The 20,158-nt window shown below is 43.2% G+C and overlaps 1 protein-coding gene across 1 annotated transcript in view; it reads right to left on the bottom strand.

The window, feature by feature from the left end:
- The window catches only part of LOC124550629 (brachyurin-like), an 80,628-nt gene that overhangs the window by 30,457 nt on the left and 30,013 nt on the right, over positions 1-20,158 (bottom strand). Inside the window, exon 4 of the mRNA XM_047125352.1 lies at positions 2,239-2,340. Coding sequence (XP_046981308.1) covers positions 2,239-2,340 — 102 coding nt within the window. The remainder of the gene's footprint in view (positions 1-2,238; positions 2,341-20,158) is intronic.

The raw sequence follows: 20,158 nt of genomic DNA, 5'->3' as shown, positions 1-20,158 counted from the left end.
GCTGCAGGCAGATTCCGGAATTGTTTCTTTGAAAGGGCACAGCCGACTTCCTTCCCCACCCTTCGCTACTCTGAGCTTGTGATCCGTCTCTAATGACCTTACTGTCGACGGGACGTTAAACACTGATCTCCCCCTTATCCTCATCCTCAGTTCTTAATTGCAGTTGAGTTTAATGTAAGTGCTACCGTGTTTTCGTGCTGTGTGCTCTTGTGATAGTTTCCATTTATTGATAAGTTTGTAACAAGGAAGAAGAGGAAAATCGATTTTGATTCATCCGCTAACCTTATGGTAAGTTAAAAACAAGTATGCACTACCATAATAGTCTAATTATTTATCTACAGCAGTTTAATGTTAGTAATGGATTCGTTATTTGGAGGCTGGTAGAAATTTGGGATTGCAATATTTCAGTACTTCACAAGGCATCGGAGCCGTAAATATCATTACAACAACAGTAAATTGAAATCAGTGCACAAAAGTACACTTGGATTTGTCCATGTCGCCCAAAAATCGTGTTGTATACAAGGTAGCATTACTTTAAAACATTTGCTCAGTATTCTGTCATTAGTTGCGAAAATGGCAAAATGTCGCCCAATGTGGTCAGCTGGATGGTACTTAACTACAAAAGCCAGTTCCATTACGGAGTGATGGGGAGCGTTTTGGGGAGAGCAGAAGGGATATGTGATTACAGACCATTCTATAGTCCGTTCGCTTTTAAAAGACGTTTTCAGCGGAATGTTTGAATTCGTCCTAGCGGACTGCGTTCTGAATCCCTCCCTGTCACTTACGTGCAAAATCTACACTACTGGCCATTAAAATAGCTACACCACGAAGATGACGTGCTAAAGACTCGAAATATGACCAACAGGAAGAGGATGCTGTGATATGCAAATGATTAGCTTTTCAGAGCATTCACACAACGTTGGCGCCGGTGGCGACACCTACAACGTGCTGACATGAGGAAAGGTTCCAACCGATTTCTCATACACAAACAGCAGCTGACCGGCGTTGCCTGGTGAAACGTTGTTGTGATGCCTCGTGTAAGGAGGATAAATGCAGAGCATCACGTTTCCGACTTTGATAAAGGTCGGAATGTAGCCTATCGCGATTGCGGTTTATCATATCGCGACATAGCTGCTCGCGTTGATCGAGATCCAATGACTGTTGGCAGAATATGGAATCGGTGGGTTCAGGAGGGTAATACGGAACGCCGTGCTGGATACCAACGGCCTCGTATCAGTAGCAGTCGAGATGACAGGCATCATATCCGCATGGCTGTAACGGATCGTGCAGCCACGTCTCGATCCCTGAGTCAACAGATGGGGACGTTTGTAAGACAACAAACATTTGCACGAACAGTTCGACGTCGTTTGCAGCAGCATTGACTATCAGCTCGGAGACCATAGCTGCGGTTACCGTTGACGCTGCCATCACAGACAGGAGCGCCTGCGATGGTGTACTCAACGACGAACCTGGGTGCACGAATGGCAAAACGTCATTTTTTCGGATGAATCCATCATGATGGTCGCATCCGTAATTGGCAACATCGCGGTGAACGCACATTGGAAGCGTGTATTCGTCATCGCCATACTGGCGTATCACCCGGCGTGATGGTATCTATCGAACATGCGTGGGATAGATTGAAAAGGGCTGTTTATAGACGAAGTAACCCACCAACCATTCTGATTGATCTACGCCGAAACGCCGTCCAAGAGTGGGACAATCTGGACCAACAGTGCCTTGATGAACTTGTGGTTAATATGTCACGACGAATACAGACATGCATCAATGCAAGGGGACGTGCTACTATGTATTAGAAGTTGTGGTGTGTGCAGGAGTCTGGACCACCACCTCTGAAGATCTCACTGTATAGTGGTACGACATGCAATGCGTGGTTTTCGTGGACAATAAAAAGGGCATAAATGATGTTTATGTTGATCTCTATTCCAAATTTCTGTACACGTTCCGGAGCTCTCGGAACCGAGGTGATGCAAAACTTTTTTTGATGTGTGTAGTTTCAATGCCTCTCTTAAATATGTAGAGCTCGAAGAATTTACAAATGCTGCATTAAGGACAATCTTGTCTTTGCAACAACAAAATCTGTAGAAAATGGTGGGAACTGCTTTTGGCGATCCCTAGTGGGTATTCCGTCAAGTGATTCTAAAATCACTAGTAATTCTAGCCTAGTAATTTGCTGTATTTCAATAGGTGCCTCAAAGTGAACAAAGGAAGCACACTTACCACTGGTATTGGTCAGTCCCCAGCCGCTGACCACAGCAGTTTGTCCAGCGAAGGTTTCATTGACCTCGAGAAAAGAAGGTAACGCCACCACGTTGATGAAACCTTGAGAACAAAATATTACAAATCATATGTTTGGATTCTCTGAATATGAAATACAGTGCATTAGTAACGACATTGAATGAAATGTTACAAATCTGCGATTTAGATGTTAGCTTGACACTATGTCCTAACCAACAATACCATGCGATACAAATACGCGTCGTCATCAGAATAACAGTGGCAGACACTTCAAGGTACACTATTCTGCCAAATCATAGTCACGCAGAGCCATTAAGTAATGAACTTTGACTCTACAACCCCCTATGTACCACTCCTAACCTGACATTTTTAGTGTTTACATGTTTGTTTACCTTTCCTTTCATTTTACTGTTGACCATCTTAGTGCTGAAAGAAAGGCAATGATTACGAATTTAATTAAGCTTGCGAAATAACATTCCAAAGTTTCTTTTGGTTTCTAATAAGAACGACATGTACCAAGGCAAGCTTTGAAAATGCTGAAGTGGAACAGAGTGCAAGAAACTGATACAGTTTTGACCAACAAGGTGCAGCTCTTGATCCACAGATGATAAATGCTATAGGCAGACTCTCTCATAGAATCATGTGAAGTAATAAAAAACTAAGTAAGTATATCTATGTGATTATGTGTTTTAAGATTTGAAAGGAATGAACTTTCGTGTCTGTTATGAATATGACTCTTAAAAGTAAATTAGAAAAATGGTTGTCTTAAAAGCAATGAATTTGCGTAATACATCCCGAAGAGAAATTCAAGTACAGAAATGGTAAAAAGAAAAAGAAACACTGGACCGTGTTTAAGAATATTAATATCGGAAAATAGGAACCTTGTAACTTACGTCAAAGTGTTTTTTGAACTGAAACAAGAGAATTATTGATATTAATTACAAACATTAGTTATTTATTACAAGAATATTATTCCAGTTGAGCATTTTAACGTCTGATAAATTTGTAATCCCATTTGTTTGTGTTACCAAAGACGAGAGTTTAATCTTGCTATTTAACCAAAAAGCTGAATCATGTATTGCTGAGGAAAAGGTGAGATTAAAGGGTAAAGGAATTGAGCAGGAAATTTTTTTTTCTGTATTCCAGTCATCAGTACGATGATAAGTAGACAAGAAGAGGGAATGAAGGATAGAAATTTTAAGAGAGAATTACTTTTTAGATGAGCGGAAATAAAAAGGTATTATCCTTGTTCGCTTAATATGAATACAATTTAGTGGTAAGTAAAATTTACACGCGTATAATAGGTGTTACTGAATTACGTTCCAAAAATATGGGAGATTAGAGAGGGTGAAATTGAGAACATTCTGGAATAAGGAACCAATAGCCATAGCGTTAGGATAATGTTTCTGTAGCACTAAGAAGTTTCTACGCATTTGGTAGACAAAATGAAACGCCAGAATACTGTAATTTGGGTAACGTTTATTGAGAGTAGAGTACAATCATATAATGTGAGCTGGATCTGTGGTTACACTACTGAAGAATAAGTGTCCATTGTCACATCATTGCACAATATCCAATGACCGACACATTTTATCTTAGTCTCCATTAGATTCCGCACCCTCTTCTGGTGGTATCAAAAGGTTTAAAGATACATTCAGTAATCTCAGGGAATGTTAGTACGGGTGATGAGTACACAAAGGACTCGACATAACCCCACAGGAAAAAGTCAAGAGGGGTGAGGTCACGGGAGCAAACATGCTACCGGGTCGCGAATTCTCTTCCAATTATTACTCTCTGCCTGAGTCTGTCTGCGAAATATGCCCTAGCTGGACGTTCGAAGTGCGATGGAGCGACATCATTCTGAAACCATCAACTGGTGCACATGTGCAGGGGACGTTCTCCATAAGTTTAGGCAAGGCATTCACCAGATAGTTTAAATGCTATGCACTTCTAAAAGCGTCTAGTCACATGGGTGATCCAATAAGGGCATCTCCAAGAATACCGGCACAAATATTACTGACAATCTCACTTGATAACTTTTCATACAGGTAGTGCGTGTTTTTCAAGTGTGTAGTAGTGGCTGTAGAATTTTTTTCCACATTTCCATCTAGGGTTCCAGATATAAAAACGTTCCCAATGTCTTAATATAGAGTATCATAAATTTTTAGTATGTTATTCTATAACTCCCTGTATAAAGAAGAAAATTAAGTGAGAACTAAGCTCGTACTTTTAGTGTAAAAATGAATTACAGGGAAAATTAAATAATGCATTGTAGGTAACTGAACGTTTACAAGCACGAAAGTATGAAGCTACACTACGTGGTCAAACGTATACGCACACCTGGCTGAAAATGACTTACAAGTTCGCGGCGCCCTCCATCGGTAATGCTGGAATTCAGTATGGTGTTGGCCCACCCTTAGCCTTGATGACAGCTTCCACTCTCGAAGGCATATGTTCAGCCAGGCGCTGGAATGTTTCTTGGGGAATGGCAGCCCATTCTTCAAGGAGTACTGCACTGAGGAGAGGTATCGATGTCGGTCGGTGAGGCCTGGCGCGAAGTCGGAGTTCCAAAACATCCCAGAGGTGTTCTACAGTATTCAGGTCAGGACTCTGTGCAGGCCAGTCCATTACAGGGATGTTATTGCCGTGTAACCACTCCGCTACAGGCCGTGCATTATAAACAGGTGCTCGATCGTGTTGAAAGATGCAATCACCATCCCCGAATTGCTCCTCAACAGTAGGAAGCAAGAAGGTGTTTAAAACATCAATGTATGCCTGTGCTGTGATAGTGCCACGCAAAACAAGGGGTGCAAGGCCCCTCCACGAAAAACACGACCGTACCATAACACCACTGCCTCCGAAATTTTACTGTTGGGACCACACACGCTGGCACATGACGTTCACCGGACATTCGCCATACCCACACCATGCCATCGGATCGCCACATTGTGTACCGTGATTCGTCACTCCACACAACGTTTTTCCACTGTTCAATCGTCCAAAGTTTACGCTCCTTAAACCAAGCGAGGCGTCGTTTGGTATTTATCGGCGTGATGTGTGGCTTATCAGCAGCCGCTCGAACATGAAATCCAAGTTTTCTCACCTCCCGCCTAACTGTCATAGCACGCAGTGTATCCTGATGCAGTTTGGAATTACAGTGACATAGTCTGGATAGATGTCTGCCTATTACACATTACGACCCTCTTCAACTGTCGTTGGTGTCTGTCAGTCAACAGACGAGGTCGGCGTGTACGCTTTAGTGCTGTACGTGTCCCTCCACGTTTCCACTTCACAATCGGAAACAGTGGACCTAGGGATGTTTAGGAGTGTGGAAATGTCACGTACAAACATACGACACTAGTGACACCAATCACCTGACCACGTTCGAAGTCCGTGAGTTCCGCGGAGCGCCCCATTCTGCTCTCTCACGATATATACTGACTACTGGGGTCGCTGATATGGAGTACCTGGCCCTAGGTGGCAGCACAATGCACCTAATGTGAAAAACGTATGTTTTTGGGGGTGTCCGGATACTTTTAATCACATAGTACAGGAAATAGAATATGAAGTTAAGCAAGTGTTAGAACATGGGTAATAATTTATCTTGCAGGTAATACAGCTGGCTGTGAGGAGAGTAGAGATCATGAAAGTAACTAAGGCAGGAGATAATGTCATTTTAAAGTTATTTAAGGATGAACTTGGAAGTAATGAGGGAAGATCTGTTGCAAACCACAGACAGACATATTTAAGAAACACATGGAGGACAAGAGATGTTTAAACAACTGAACATATATTATGTTCAGGAAATAAGGAGAGAAAAGTAAATGGTTAAATACAATTTAAGGAATGGAAGTAGGTGTCAGCAGTGACATCCATACAGTAATTTGTAGGAGGGAGGGGAGCTAGACATGTGACATAGTATATTTTTTATATTCTGGAGATTGAATTGCGACATGTAAGTGGACATAAAAGGAGTTTCAGTTTCAATCCTGTTAAAAACATGGGTAATGCCTAGTTCTTAAATCATTTTCTGGAAAGGAAACATCTGACTACACTATATTTTTTTCCATTGCCTGAGAGCTGGGGATGGCTGTGACAACCCTTGCACCAAGGCATGGGCAGTCATGGTTACAGTCTTACTGGTTTATGGGGAATGGATATGGCTACGTAAATGTCTTTACTGTCTTGGGAGCACCGTTTAACTCAAGCAGACAGTGTGTGTACGAGAATGTGTGAAAGGGGTACAAAAAGTATATTCTGAGATAATAATCACAGATTAGACATATCTAATTTTGTATGTGTTGGTATCGTTGGTCCTTCCAAGCCCTGTTCGGACAGAGTTAATTTTGAATGTGTGATAGAGTGATGAAAATGTATACATTGGGTAGCTGATTCTTGAAGGACGCAGTCTCCAGTCACCTTTTGACCTGATGTCTGTGGTAGTTACATAATTTTTTCTCTTTCCTATCGTTTTACTATCTACCATCTTAGTACTACTAAAAAGAGAAGAAGTATGAATATGAGTCAGGACATGGAATAATATTCTAAAGTTTCTTTTTGTTTCTAATATGAATGACGCATGTTAAGATGAGCTTTGAAAATGCTTAAACGAAGCAGAGTCCAAGAAATAGTTACGATATCTCCAAACAGTCAGTTTTCGCCCCATGGAAACTATTAAGTATTGCTCTGAGTTGTGGAGCACTGCTGGGTCAACTTCAAAATGGTTACAATCTCTTATATCTAGTTCAACCCACTAATAAAGTGGGTATGATGATGATGATGATGTTTTGTTTGTGGGGCCCTCAGCTGCGCGGTCATCAGCGCCAGAGTATGGAGGGTATCATGTTACACCTCAGGCAGTTGGGAGAGTTGTATACAAGACCACCCCAACTCCCCCCTCCCCAAGCCAGCCCAAGCACTTGTCTGTTTTACATTGAAGGTCAGCCTCCCCTCTCCAGGTCTGTCCAAGCACCTAAGGCACTGTTGGTTCTGGTACAAATTAGTTCGAGTCTCGGTCCGCACACAGTTTTAATCTGCCAGGAAGTTCCACATCAGCGCACACTCCGCTGCAGAGTGAAAATTTCATTCTGGAAATTAGCTATTACTGGTTCAGTCGACTTATAAGGCTTCCAGGACTGGTATGTGATCCCTTCAAGGTCACCCATAACTCCCCTGGCCCCCCTCCTCAGTGGACAAATAGTATTCAAGCTCCTGCGCCCCCCCCCCTCATCGTTTATAATTAGAGGATATTTGTGGAATTCGTCATTAGAGGTCTGTGGAACATAATGGAAGTATCATCATGAAGCACTGAGCACTGGCGGAGTCCACCCCAAAAACAGAATAAGAAGACATGTAAAGTAAAACTAGTCCCATGCTCTCATAATTAATTGTTATTTTATAATTTTGAGTTAATTTATTCCAATTTTACCAATTTTACAAATACCCACATCTCTGTCTTTAGATATGTGTAAATACGATTATAACCAATTACTGCTGCACATTATTTAAAAGATTATATCGATACCCCAAAATAAACAATTTCTGCAGTGCAAATTAACAACAAACACACTTTTGGTGAGACATGAAATGTTTAAGAAGTTTCGCTGATATTCCATGTTAAACAACGTTTACAAGTCATTATCACCAACAAATACAGTGTTGTTAACACTTTAAATGTTAAACAAATAAACTCTTGATACATAGCAAATCAACGTCATCCCAGCGTTACTAGCGTAACTGGTGCCATAGCATATGTCTTAATACGAGTATGTCATCCTATTGGCAGAAATGATGTAATTTAATGGCATAATGACGTATTCTGCATAATTTCGGTAAATATTAACAAAATTTACGACGTAAGACACTTTGACAATACAGTGAGGGATGCAGGCGTGGCTGAGGTATTATACCATAATGATGTGTACCTGTGTGATCTACCTTCATAGCTAGCTGGAGCGAGAATGACGCACTGTGAAGCTATCTAAAGGATACTGACCACCTACGAAACTCTCCGATCGCAACAGGCAGCGCCCGGTACACAGAGAGACGACTATGTGATAGTTAAAACGATACAGTAGCCAGCAACCCATCCAACACAAAACCTGTGATTGACGCAAGCAAGGTCTTGAGAAGGGAGGCGGTGTACCATCAGTGAAAGTGTTCAGCAGCGGAGTGATACGCAAGCTGTATTAATCAAGCTCTAATATTCTTTTTTACATATCTCTCTACTTCTCGGAGAACAAAGATAATCTCATCTGGAAAGCTGGAAATGCTTTGATGTTCATTACATTAATTCCTCGATTTTAATTTCGTTGACACTCATTGATAATAGTTTTGCTGACTCAAGTTTTATGTTATTTTGCGGGTTACGACGTTGCTGGCATCTGTCAGTAACGAGCACATTGGAAACTATTTGACAGCTGTAAATCTTTTGTTGCTTAAGGGAGAAGTGAAAATGCTGCAACTCACGCCTTAGCTGCAGATAGTTAAGTTAGTAGATCGCTTTCTCTAAATCATTCACGCACCACTATGTCAGATAGACCTATTATCAGTAGGGTTGATCAAAGCGCGAGTGTTCCAGTGAGGCTTTGTGAACTCAAATGGGAATCCATGTATAGAAGATAACGTTCTTGGCGAATTAATACCTATTGGGAAAATTCAGAGAACTGTCATTTGCAGCTAACTATGGAACTACTCTACTACCGCCAACGTATGGATCGTGGAAGGACCATGAAGATGAAAGACCCTAGAGTTTGCACAGAAGCATAGAGAGAGTCTGTTTCCCCTATTTGAAAGTGGCACAAGGTACCCTCAACTCACGTATCGTGGAAGGACCATGAAGATTAAAGACCCTAGGGTTTGCACAGAAGCATACAGAGAGTCTGTTTCCCCTATTTGAAAGTGGCACAAGGTACCCTCCAACATGCACCATATGGTGCCTTGCGGAATATCTATTGGGAGTAGATGTGATCTAAGGATTTATGAGTCATAACTGGAAGTTGTCATAATCAAGTGACCAACTTATAAGAATGAGACGTGGTAATTAGGGAAAGCAGGAAAAGGTGTGGATGGGGCCTAATCAGTTACCGTTGTTTGCACAGTAAACACATACACTTTATTTAAGGAAAAAAATTTTTTTAAACAATAATTTTTTTAAAAATTGACTGCAACACAAGCTACACTGATGGCTGAAGGCCTTATTAAGAAAGAATTCAAAATTATTTGTCGGCTGAAGGCCACAGCAATAATTCAGAACAATTAGTGGCTGAAGGCCTGAATTACAAGTGAGAAAGACAACAACACGTTGAAAATAGGAAAATAATTCTTAAAACAATCATTAAAAAAATCAACTGTAACACAAGTTACACTGATGGCTGTAGGCCTTATTAAGAAGAATTCAAATTATTTGTCGGCTGAAGACCAAAAGCAATAGGAATAATTTAAACAAAATATTATTTTTAAACAATTGACAGAATCATACCAAATAAAAAAAAGAGGGAGTGATCCGCAGACAGTGCTCCAAGGATCGACCTGAGAAAAGTCACTACAGCTAAATCCACCTAATGAGTGATAACCAGTAAAACGATGGAGTATTTCAAGCGAGGACGAAGTGCCAGACAGCACTGCACCTTCAGAATCCGGTATTTAAAACGTCGAAAGGCAGAAGGAACCACTACAACCAAGGTAAACAAAAGAAACCACAGTCCACACCGCAATCAAGGAGGCTGTCGAACTATACATCATGCCGGACAGCATCGGCAAGACGAGGAAAAGTAAACTGCCGCTAAAATACGCTGACCTCCAGGGCAGGTAACTGGGACGTTAGCGGCCACTAGGCAGTAAAATACCGCTGGTTGCCGTTCACGAAATAATAACACAAAATTCAAAACTAATAACAGGCAGTAGAAGACGGCTAATAGATTCCGCCAACTCGACACGCTCCACTTGCTGCTGTTCGTCTCACGCAAAGCACGAACAAACGGCGTGATCACAAAAATGGAGGTTTCACTACTGGATCAATGTTCACTCAACTCAACGTGCCGGGTCCGGTGGACAACGACGTTGTGACCCTCGCGACTACAGCCCCTCGACCCGGAGTGGCCGTGCGGTTCTAGGCGCTACAGTCTGGAACCGACACGGTCGCAGGTTCGAATTCTGCCTCAGGCATGGATGTGTGTGATGTCCTTAGGTTAGTTAGGTTTAATTAGTTCTAAGTTCTAGGCGACTGATGACCTCAGAAGTTAAGTCGCATAGTGCTCAGAGCCATTTTGAACCAGCAATACATGCAGGGTGTTTCGAAACTTTCCTTTCAATTTAATACAACAGGTAGAGAATATCCAAACAAATGTATTTAATTCTGGTACATACAGTCCCTGACGGCAATTTCTGAAGCTAGAGACAGAAGGCAGTTCTGCATGCTAATTAGAGCACCCGCATTCACATGAACGAGTGACCAATGGCCTGTGTGCATGCAGTACATAGACAGATCACTGATTGTCGTGTCTGTTCGGAGATTTCTGTCATGTCTTCAATGGTACCAGCAGCGACAGCAATTCAAGAGACGAGGTCTTCTGTTTACTTAAAGGTTTCATACACCAGATGCTTCACATTCTCCCAGAAGAAGAAATCCAGACACGTGAGGTCGGGTGAACTGTGTGGCCAGGCCACACGGTTACCTACACGAATCCAACGATTTAGAAAGGTGGCTCTCACAATCTCATATCAGTACTGAAGTGAGCGCCATCCCATCGTACTCCAGCAGTTCTGGTAACACATGTCCCACCGAGACGCGATATCTCCATCCACTGAGGTGGACTGGAAGAATGTATGGTCCTGTCAACCTAACACAGAGAATGCTGGCCCGAAAATGAACAGCGAACCACTGTTGATGACCACACGAGCTTCTGACATAAACATGTTTAAATACTCGACTGGTTTCTCATCTCTGTGGTAAAATAGACGTCCATGAAAGAGCAACAACATAGTGCTCGCGAAAATCAGATTCATAGCTTTTCGAAGGAACATACAGTTGAGGAAAGTTGCGCAATAATTGTACCCCACAGCAGTGCATATACAATCACAGTAAGAGCATGAGGCTTAGGGGAAAATCTCGTAATCTAATGTATTTTTACGTAATGCACCCCGGAAAACGCACCACAAAATCGGAATCGTTCTCCAAAACATTTTATGTAAGTGATAAATAATTATAGATTAGTTGGGCGCACAAAAGTAGGTTACAGTACACTTGTTCGCCCACTGCTTGAATACTGCTAATTGGTGTGGGATCCGTACCAAAAAAAAATGTTCAAATATGTGTGAAATCTTATGGGACTTAACTGCTAAGGTCATCAGTCCCTAAGCTTACACACTACTTAACCTAAATTATCCTACGGACTAACACACTCACCCACTCGCCCGAGGGAGGACTCGAACCTCCACCGGGACTAGCCGCACAGCCCATGACTGTGGCGCCTCAGACCGCTCGGCTAATCCCGCGCTGATCCGTAGCAGGTAGAGTTGATAGAAGAGATAGAGAAGATCCAACGGAGAGCAGCGCTCTTCGTTACAGGATCATTTAGTAATCCCGAAAGCGTTACGGAGATGATAGATAAACTTCAGTGGAAGACTCTGCAAGAGAGACGCTCAGTAGCTCGGTAAGGGCTTTTGTTGAAGTTCCCAGAACATACCTTCACCGAGGAGTCAAGCAGTATATTGCTCCCTCCTACGTATATCTCGCGAAGAGACTATGAGGATAAAATCAGAAAGATTAAAGCCCACACAGAGGCATACCGACAATCTTTCTTTCTACGAGACTGGAATAGAAGGGAGGACCGATAGATGTAGTCAAGGTACCCTCCGCCACACACCAGCAGGTGGCTTGCGGAGTATGGATGCAGATGTAGATTTAGATAAGTTAACATATGTTTACGGTGGCTTGTTGCCGAAGCGTAGCATAGTGAGATTGCAGCGAAGGGCGCCAATTACATGGTTTGTAAGGGGGGGGGGGGGGGGGTAGGCGGGGTGAGAGGTCTAGACCTCTAGACCTGGGGTCGGGATTGTAACGAGCATTTTTAATACCTTAGTAAACGAATGGCCACTAATAAGTGGCAATAAAAAAGTCCTAGTGCCGTGATACGGACTTTTAAAACTTTTTGAGATGAAAACACCTCGATCCACGTCCATTAGTGAAACTTGCTAAGAGTGCCATACGTGATGTATTTCTACATAACACACCGCAAAAAACGCACTTGAAAATCCGGGTCACTCCACGAATGTATTACGCAAGAGATAGACTAGACTGAGGTGCCAAAGTCATGCGATACCTCCTAATATCTCGTCTGACCTCCTTTTGCTCGGCTTAGTGCAGCAACTCGACGTGGCACGCACTGGACAAGTCGCTGGAATTCCCCTCCGGACATACTGAGCCGCTCGTACCTCCATGGCCGGCCGTTAATGTGAAAGTGTTACCGGTGTAGTGTTTTGTGCACGAACTGACTTGTAGATTATGTCCCACGAATGTTGGACGGGATTTATGTCGGGCGATCTGGGTTGCCAAATCAGTCGCTCGAACTGTCCAGAATGTTCTTCAAACCAATCGCTGACCAACGCGGCCGGTCGACATAGCACGCTGTCATCCATAGAAAGTTCGTCGTTGTCTGGGAACATGGAGTCCATGAATGGCTGAAAATGGACTCCAAATAGCCGAACATAACTATTTCCAGTTCACGGTCGGTTCAGTCAGACCAGAGATCATGTTCTATTCCACGTAAACACAGACCACAGCATTATTGAGCCACCACCAACTTGCACAGTGCCTTGTTGACACTTTGGGTCCATGGCTTCGTGGGGTTTTCGTTACAGTCGAAACCTACCAGCAGCTTTCCCCAACTGATATCTGGACTCATCTGACCAGGCCACGGTTTTACAGCCATCTAACGTCCAAATGATATATTCACTAGCCTCGGGGAGGCCCTGCAGGCGACTCGTGCTATTAGCAAAAGCACACGCGTTGCTCGTCTGCTGCAATAGCCCATAAATGCAATACTTCACCGCACTGTCCTAACAAATACGTTCCTCATACGTCCCAGATTAATTTCCACGGTTATTTCAAGCAGTGTTACGTGTTTGTTAGCACTGACAAATCTACGCAAACGCTGCTGCTCTAGGTCGTTAAATGAGCGCCGCCGACCACTGCGGAGTTGATGCTGAGAGGTAATACCTGAATTTGGTACTCTCGGGACACTTATGACGCTGTGCATCTCGGAATACTGAATTCCCTAACGATTTCCGAAATCGAATTTCCCAAGAGTCTAGCTCAAAGTACCACTCCACATTCAAAGTCTGTTAATTCCCGTCGTGTGCCTATAATCACGTTGGAAATCCTTTCACATGGATCACCGTGTGAGTTAACGAGCATTGCGCTGTCATTTAAATACACGGCCGAAAGGTTCAGCCTTCAGGAATTGTGAAACGAACCCTGTCGTCCAGGACCAGATGCCACAGAGGGCGCAGATTCACCACGAGATGGGGAAACTCACAGGCGTCTATTTTCTATTGACGCCTAAACGCTGCAGCGTGCAAGTGAGACAGACAAGAACCTATGTCATAGGAAAACCCAGTAGAAGGCGTTTGTGGCCAGGGAGGTGTAGCAGTGTTAAATACGGCAGGCCTAAGAGCGGCCAAAAAAGGGGAACATTTATAAAAACTATTTAATTCTGTAGTAATGCAGGGAATCAAGCCACAGTAATTTTAATCTGCCATCCTGCATAAATTTCCATGGTGATCCCAATAAAACTTGGATATTGATCATATCTATAATAGTTTAGGATTTACTGTGAAAGTGAAATTAACAAGTTTTGTAACAAAGAACTGAATGCTAAAATCTGAACGCTTTGGTCGATCTTAACGATTGGCATTTCAAATACAAGCGCATCATTAAAATGACAAACGTTGCAAATATCAACTCTGTAATTTTATTTGTTTAAGAGATATAGTAAATTTAAATTATCAGTATTTTCAGTTAAGCAACAGATCATTATTTCCTCCACACAAAACGCGTTGAACGATGACAGCATTACACCTTATTGAATCATTAGGCAGCAGAATTTTGATGTAAAATTCAGTGCACAATAGTTGCATTTGGTCTTTATTTATTTATCAGAAAGCACAATGGTGCAAGGCCACTGGCCGTGACATTCAAAGTTAGAAAGGAAATTGTTTTTGTTCTATGTAAAATAATTTAACTTTTATTATGTAATGGATATTATTGTTAATTTATTTAGAGCGTGAAAGCGGTCAAACTTTGGTTATTTAAATATGTTAAAATGTAAAGCAATGTAGAATAAACTGTAGCCAATTACATGGGCGACTTCACGAAAGGGAACTGCGCTAGTCAGTTGACCTAACATGTTCGGCGCGCGGGAAACGTGGTCGGAGACGGACAGAGAGCAGTTCTGGTCGAGACACCAAAGAGGACAGTTCGGCTGGAGACACCGAAGGGTGCGGTACGGACGTGAAAGCGGACGGTCGGCCTTTAGGCAGCCAGGAAGTGAAACGACTTAGAAAATTTCGCGTTGTGTGGTATGGCGGGATTTAGTCTCTGAGCGGTGATCAGCCGCGCACCTGCTGTGAACTCAAACTTTGCGCATAGTTAACGAGGTGGAGTAATGAACTTGGATTTCGCGAAGAGATTGTGAATGATCTAACTGTGTCAAATGGTTATGCGCTCGAGTGTAACAGTAACTCTAAATACGACCACTTCCGCAATTAGTTTTCTTTGCGAATAAACATTATCCTAACCAGTTCGCAACTGTGTGGCCTCCATCATTTATGGGTCGTTAGTTCCCGATATTACTGTTACTGTTATTATGTGTCATATTAACTTCTTACAATTTCGCAGACATTCCATCAGCCAGACAATTCAGCCAAAGGTTCACAAGTGTCTAGTTTATGGTGTGTGATGCGACACGTGCGGTCCAAACCTTAGACGAGTTTGGGCCAAGACATTTCGACGAAGAGGAACCGCATGTGTGTCCGAACATCTTTGGGATGATAGGTCGCAATCTGAGTACAGCTAACAGTTCCGCCAATGCATTGCCCTTTCATACATTATCTACGTGATTCGACTGCCATATGTAAACGTGCATATCGCTATTCCATGACTTTTATCACCCCATTGTAGACCGATAATGTGGCTAATTGTAGGTGCTCTTACGTCTTATGACAGCAATCTGACATTAACGTAGCTTGGTGGAAGTGCCACACATTTCCACATATACAAATGATTGAAGCGGTTTCACAGCTCTACAATAACTTCATTATTTGAGATATTTTCATAGTGCTTTGCACACACATACAAAAACTCAAAAAGTTTTTTTAGGCATTCACAAATGTTCGATATGTGCCCCTTTAGTGATTCGGCAGACATCAAGCCGATAATCAAGTTCCTCCCACACTCGGCGCAGCATGTCCCCATCAATGAGTTCGAAAGCATCGTTGATGCGAGCTCGCAGTTCTGGCACGTTTCTTGGTAGAAGAGGTTTAAACATCGAATCTTTCACATAACCCCACAGAAAGAAATCGCATGGGGTTAAGTCGGGAGAGCGTGGAGGCCATGACATGAATTGCTGATCATGATCTCCACCACCACCGATCCATCGGTTTTCCAATCTCCTGTTTAAGAAATGCCGAACATCATGATGGAAGGGCGGTGGAGCACCATCCTGTTGAAAGATGAAGTCGGCGCTGTCGGTCTCCAGTTGTGGCACGAGCCAATTTTCCAGCATGTCCAGATACACGTGTCCTGTAACGTTTTTTTCGCAGAAGAAAAAGGGGCTGTAAACTTTAAACCGTGAGATTGCACAAAACACGTTAACTTTTGGTGAATTGCGAATTTGCTGCACAAATGCGTGAGGATTCTCTACCGCCCAGATTCGCGCATTGTGTCTGTTCACTTCACCATTAAGAAAAAATGTTGCTTCATCACTGAAAACAAGTTTCGCACTGAATGCATCGTCTTCCTTGAGCTGTTGCTACCGAAAATTCAAAGCGTTTGACTTTCTCATCGGGTGTCAGGGCTTGTAGCAATTGTAAACGGTAAGGCTTCTGCTTTAGCCTTTTCCGTAAGATTTTCCAAACCGTCGGCTGTGGTACGTTTAGCTCCCTGCTTGCTTTATTCGTCGACTTCCGCGGGCTACGCGTGAAACTTGCCCGCACGCGTTCAACCGTTTCTTCGCTCACTGCAGGCCGACCCGTTGATTTCCCCTTACAGAGGCATCCAGAAGCTTTAAATTGCGCATACGATCGCCGAATGGAGTTAGCAGTTGGTGGATCTTTGTTGAACTTCGTCCTGAAGTGTCGTTGCACTGTTATGACTGACTGATGTGAGTGCATTTCAAGCACGACATACGCTTTCTCGGCTCCTGTCGCCATTTTGTCTCACTGCGCTCTCGAACGCTCTGGCGGCAGAAACCTGAAGTGCTGCTTCAGCCGAACAAAACTTATAAGTTTTTCTACGTATCTGTAGTGTGTCGTGACCATATGTCAATGAATGGAGCTGCAGTGAATTTATGAAATCGCTTCAATCATTTCTAATAGCCCTGTACTGTTATCTACTCTAACATTACTCTTAGGTCATTAAAGTCATGGGATAGCGATATGTACATATACAGATGGCAGCAGTATCGCGTACAGAAGGTATAAATGGGCAGTGCATTGTCGGAAGTATCACTTGCACTCTGGTGATTCACGCGAAAACATTTCTGACGTGATGATAACCGCACGACTGCAATTAACAGACTTTGAGCGCGGAATGGTAACTGGAGCTAGGCGCATGGGGCATCTCATTTCGAAAATATTAGTGAATTCAGAATTCCCAGATTCACAGTGTCAGTAGTGTGCCGAGAACACCAAATTTCACGCATTACCTCTCACCATGAACAAAGCAGTGGCCGACAGCCTTCACTTAACTACCGAGAACTGCAGAGCTTGTGTTTTCAGTGCTCAAATGGTGCAAATGGCTCTGAGCACTATGGGACTTAACATCTGAGGTCATCAGTCCCCTAGAACTTAGAACTACTTAAACCTAACTAACCTAAGGACATCACACACATCCATGCCCGAGGCAGCATTCAAACCTGCGACCGTAGCGGTCTACATCTACATCTACATCTACATTTATACTCCGCAAGCCACCCAACGGTGTGTGGCGGAGGGCACTTTACGTGCCACTGTCATTACCTCCCTTTCCTGTCCCAGTCGCGTATGGTTCGCGGGAAGAACGACTGTCTGAAAGCCTCCGTGCGCGCTCTAATCTCTCTAATTTTACATTCGTGATCTCCTCGGGAGGTATAAGTAGGGGGAAGCAATATATTCGATACCTCATCCAGAAACGCACCCTCTCGAAGCCTGGCGAGCAAGCTACACCGCGATGCAGAGCGCCTCTCGTGCAGAGTCTGCCACTTGAGTTTATTAAACATCTCCGTAACGCTATCACGGTTACCAAATAACCCTGTGACGAAACGCGCCGCTCTTCTTTGGATCTTCTCTATATCCTCTGTCAAACCGATCTGGTACGGATCCCACACTGATGAGCAATACTCAAATATAGGTCGAACGAGTGTTTTGTAAGCCACCTCCTTTGTTGATGGACTACATTTTCTAAGCACTCTCCCAATGAATCTCAACCTGGTACCCGCCTTACCAACAATTAATTTTATATGATCATTCCACTTCAAATCGTTCCGCACGCATACTCCCAGATATTTTACAGAAGTAACTGCTACCAGTGTTTGTTCCGCTATCATATAATCATACAATAAAGGATCCTTCTTTCTATGTATTCGCAATACATTACATTTGTCTATGTTAAGGGTCAGTTGCCACTCCCTGCACCAAGTGCCTATCCGCGGCAGATCTTCCTGCATTTCGCTACAATTTTCTAATGCCGCAACTTCTCTGTATACTACAGCATCATTCGCGAAAAGCCGCATGGAACTTCCGACACTGTGTACTAGGTCATTTATATATATTGTGAAAAGCAATGGCCCCATAACACTCCCCTGTGGCACGCCAGAGGTTACTTTAACGTCTGTAGACGTCTCTCCATTGACATCGCGTGGTTCCTGACTGAAGCGCCTAGAACCGCTCAGCCACACCGGCCGGCCGACGTTTTCAGTGCTAAAGGCAAGCAACACTACGTGAAATAATCACATAAATCAATGCGCGGCTACGACGAAAGCGAAATTTGGCGTTAATGGGCTGTGACAGCAGACGACCGACGCGAATGCCTTTGCTAACACCACGACATCACGTGCCGTGCCCCTCTTGAGCTTGTGACCGTGTCTGTTGGAATGTAGGCCACTAGAAAACGGTGGCCTGGTCACAAGAGTCCCGATTTCAGTTGGTAAGAGCAGATGGTAGGGTTCGAGTGTGGCGCGGACTCTACGAAGCTATGGACCCAAGTTGTCAACAAGTCACTGTGCAAGCTGGTGATGGCTCCACAGTGGTGTGGCCTGTGTTTACATGAAATAGACTGAGTCCTCTGGTCAAATTGTGCCGGTCATTGACTGGAAATGCCATTTTCAGCTAATCATGAACTTCGTGTCCCCAACAATGAGGGAATTTATATGACTGACAATGTGGCATGTTACCAGACCACAACTGTTCACGATTGGTTTGAAGAACATTCTCAACAATTCGAGGGAATGATTTGGCCACCTATATAGCCTGACATGAATCCCACAGAAAATTTATGGGATATAATGGAGGTCAGTTCGTGGACAAAATCCTGCACCGGCTGCACTTTCGCGATTATGGACGGCTATAGGGGCAGCTCGGCTCGATATTTCTGGAGGTGACTTCCAACGACTTGTCGAGACGATGCCAAGTCGAGCTGCTGCATTACGCCAGACAAAAGAATGTCCGACACGATAGTAGAAGGTATCACGTGACTTCTGCCCCCCTCAGAGTAGAGTAGCAAGGCGGCAGAAGCCAACCAACCACGTAACGCCATTTTATCAGTATTCTCAATATGTACTCTAATTGTAGGAGTCGTAACCTGAAGTGACATCATGATCATACATTGTGGATTGTAATGCTTCAGAAATAGTTGCAGGCACCCTCAATAACCTGCTTTCTGTACCATGATACTCCCATTCGGTGTTAAGTGTTCCTAGAGAGTAGGGAGGTGCTAACGCTATGAAATCTAAATACATTAATATTTTTTACCTTTAGAGATTTATAGCTCTTTTTTTCGCTCTCAGAATTACTGTCGTCTCCAACAACGATTTTCAATAGATTTTTACATATTCTTAACATCAATAGCTCACATACAGAACCAGTCCCAACAAAAGAAGGGAGAGCTGAAACATGGAAGGACTGTATGTATATACACTAGGGAGACGTACTTGAGGACGGAGCGTGAGTCGTGCTTAGGTAGCTCAGATGGTAGAGCACTTTACCGTGAAAGTCAAAAGTCCCGAGTTCGAGTCTCGGTCCGGCACACAGTTTTAATCTGGAAGGAAGTTTCAGATCAGCGCACACTCGGCTGCAGAGTGAAACTCTCATTCTGTTACAGATACCATTACCACCTTGGGTAGGAACAGCATTGCACACGTCCTAACCTACCACACGAGATTATTATTAAGTGTGAGCAGCTATTGATGGCATGATATGACTCTCTACCAAGGAAATAGCTTCAAATTTAATGAAAACCTTATAAAAAAGTGTCTTATCTACTAGATTCTTCATATTCGATGTAACATGTAAAATAATATGTATACAGTATAAGGCACCGAATCCATCATTGTAAAAAAAAGAATTCCCAAGAAAATCTTGCCTTATATGTACAGAGTTAATGCTATAATCCAATTGTAGTAACCTAGCGCAGTGTGTGTTTGCAGCA

The sequence above is a fragment of the Schistocerca americana genome, chromosome 9, assembly GCF_021461395.2.
Source record: "Schistocerca americana isolate TAMUIC-IGC-003095 chromosome 9, iqSchAmer2.1, whole genome shotgun sequence".
NCBI lineage: Eukaryota > Metazoa > Arthropoda > Insecta > Orthoptera > Acrididae > Schistocerca > Schistocerca americana.
Note: the sequence above shows the minus strand (reverse complement) of the source record. Positions and strands in the feature narration are given on the sequence as shown.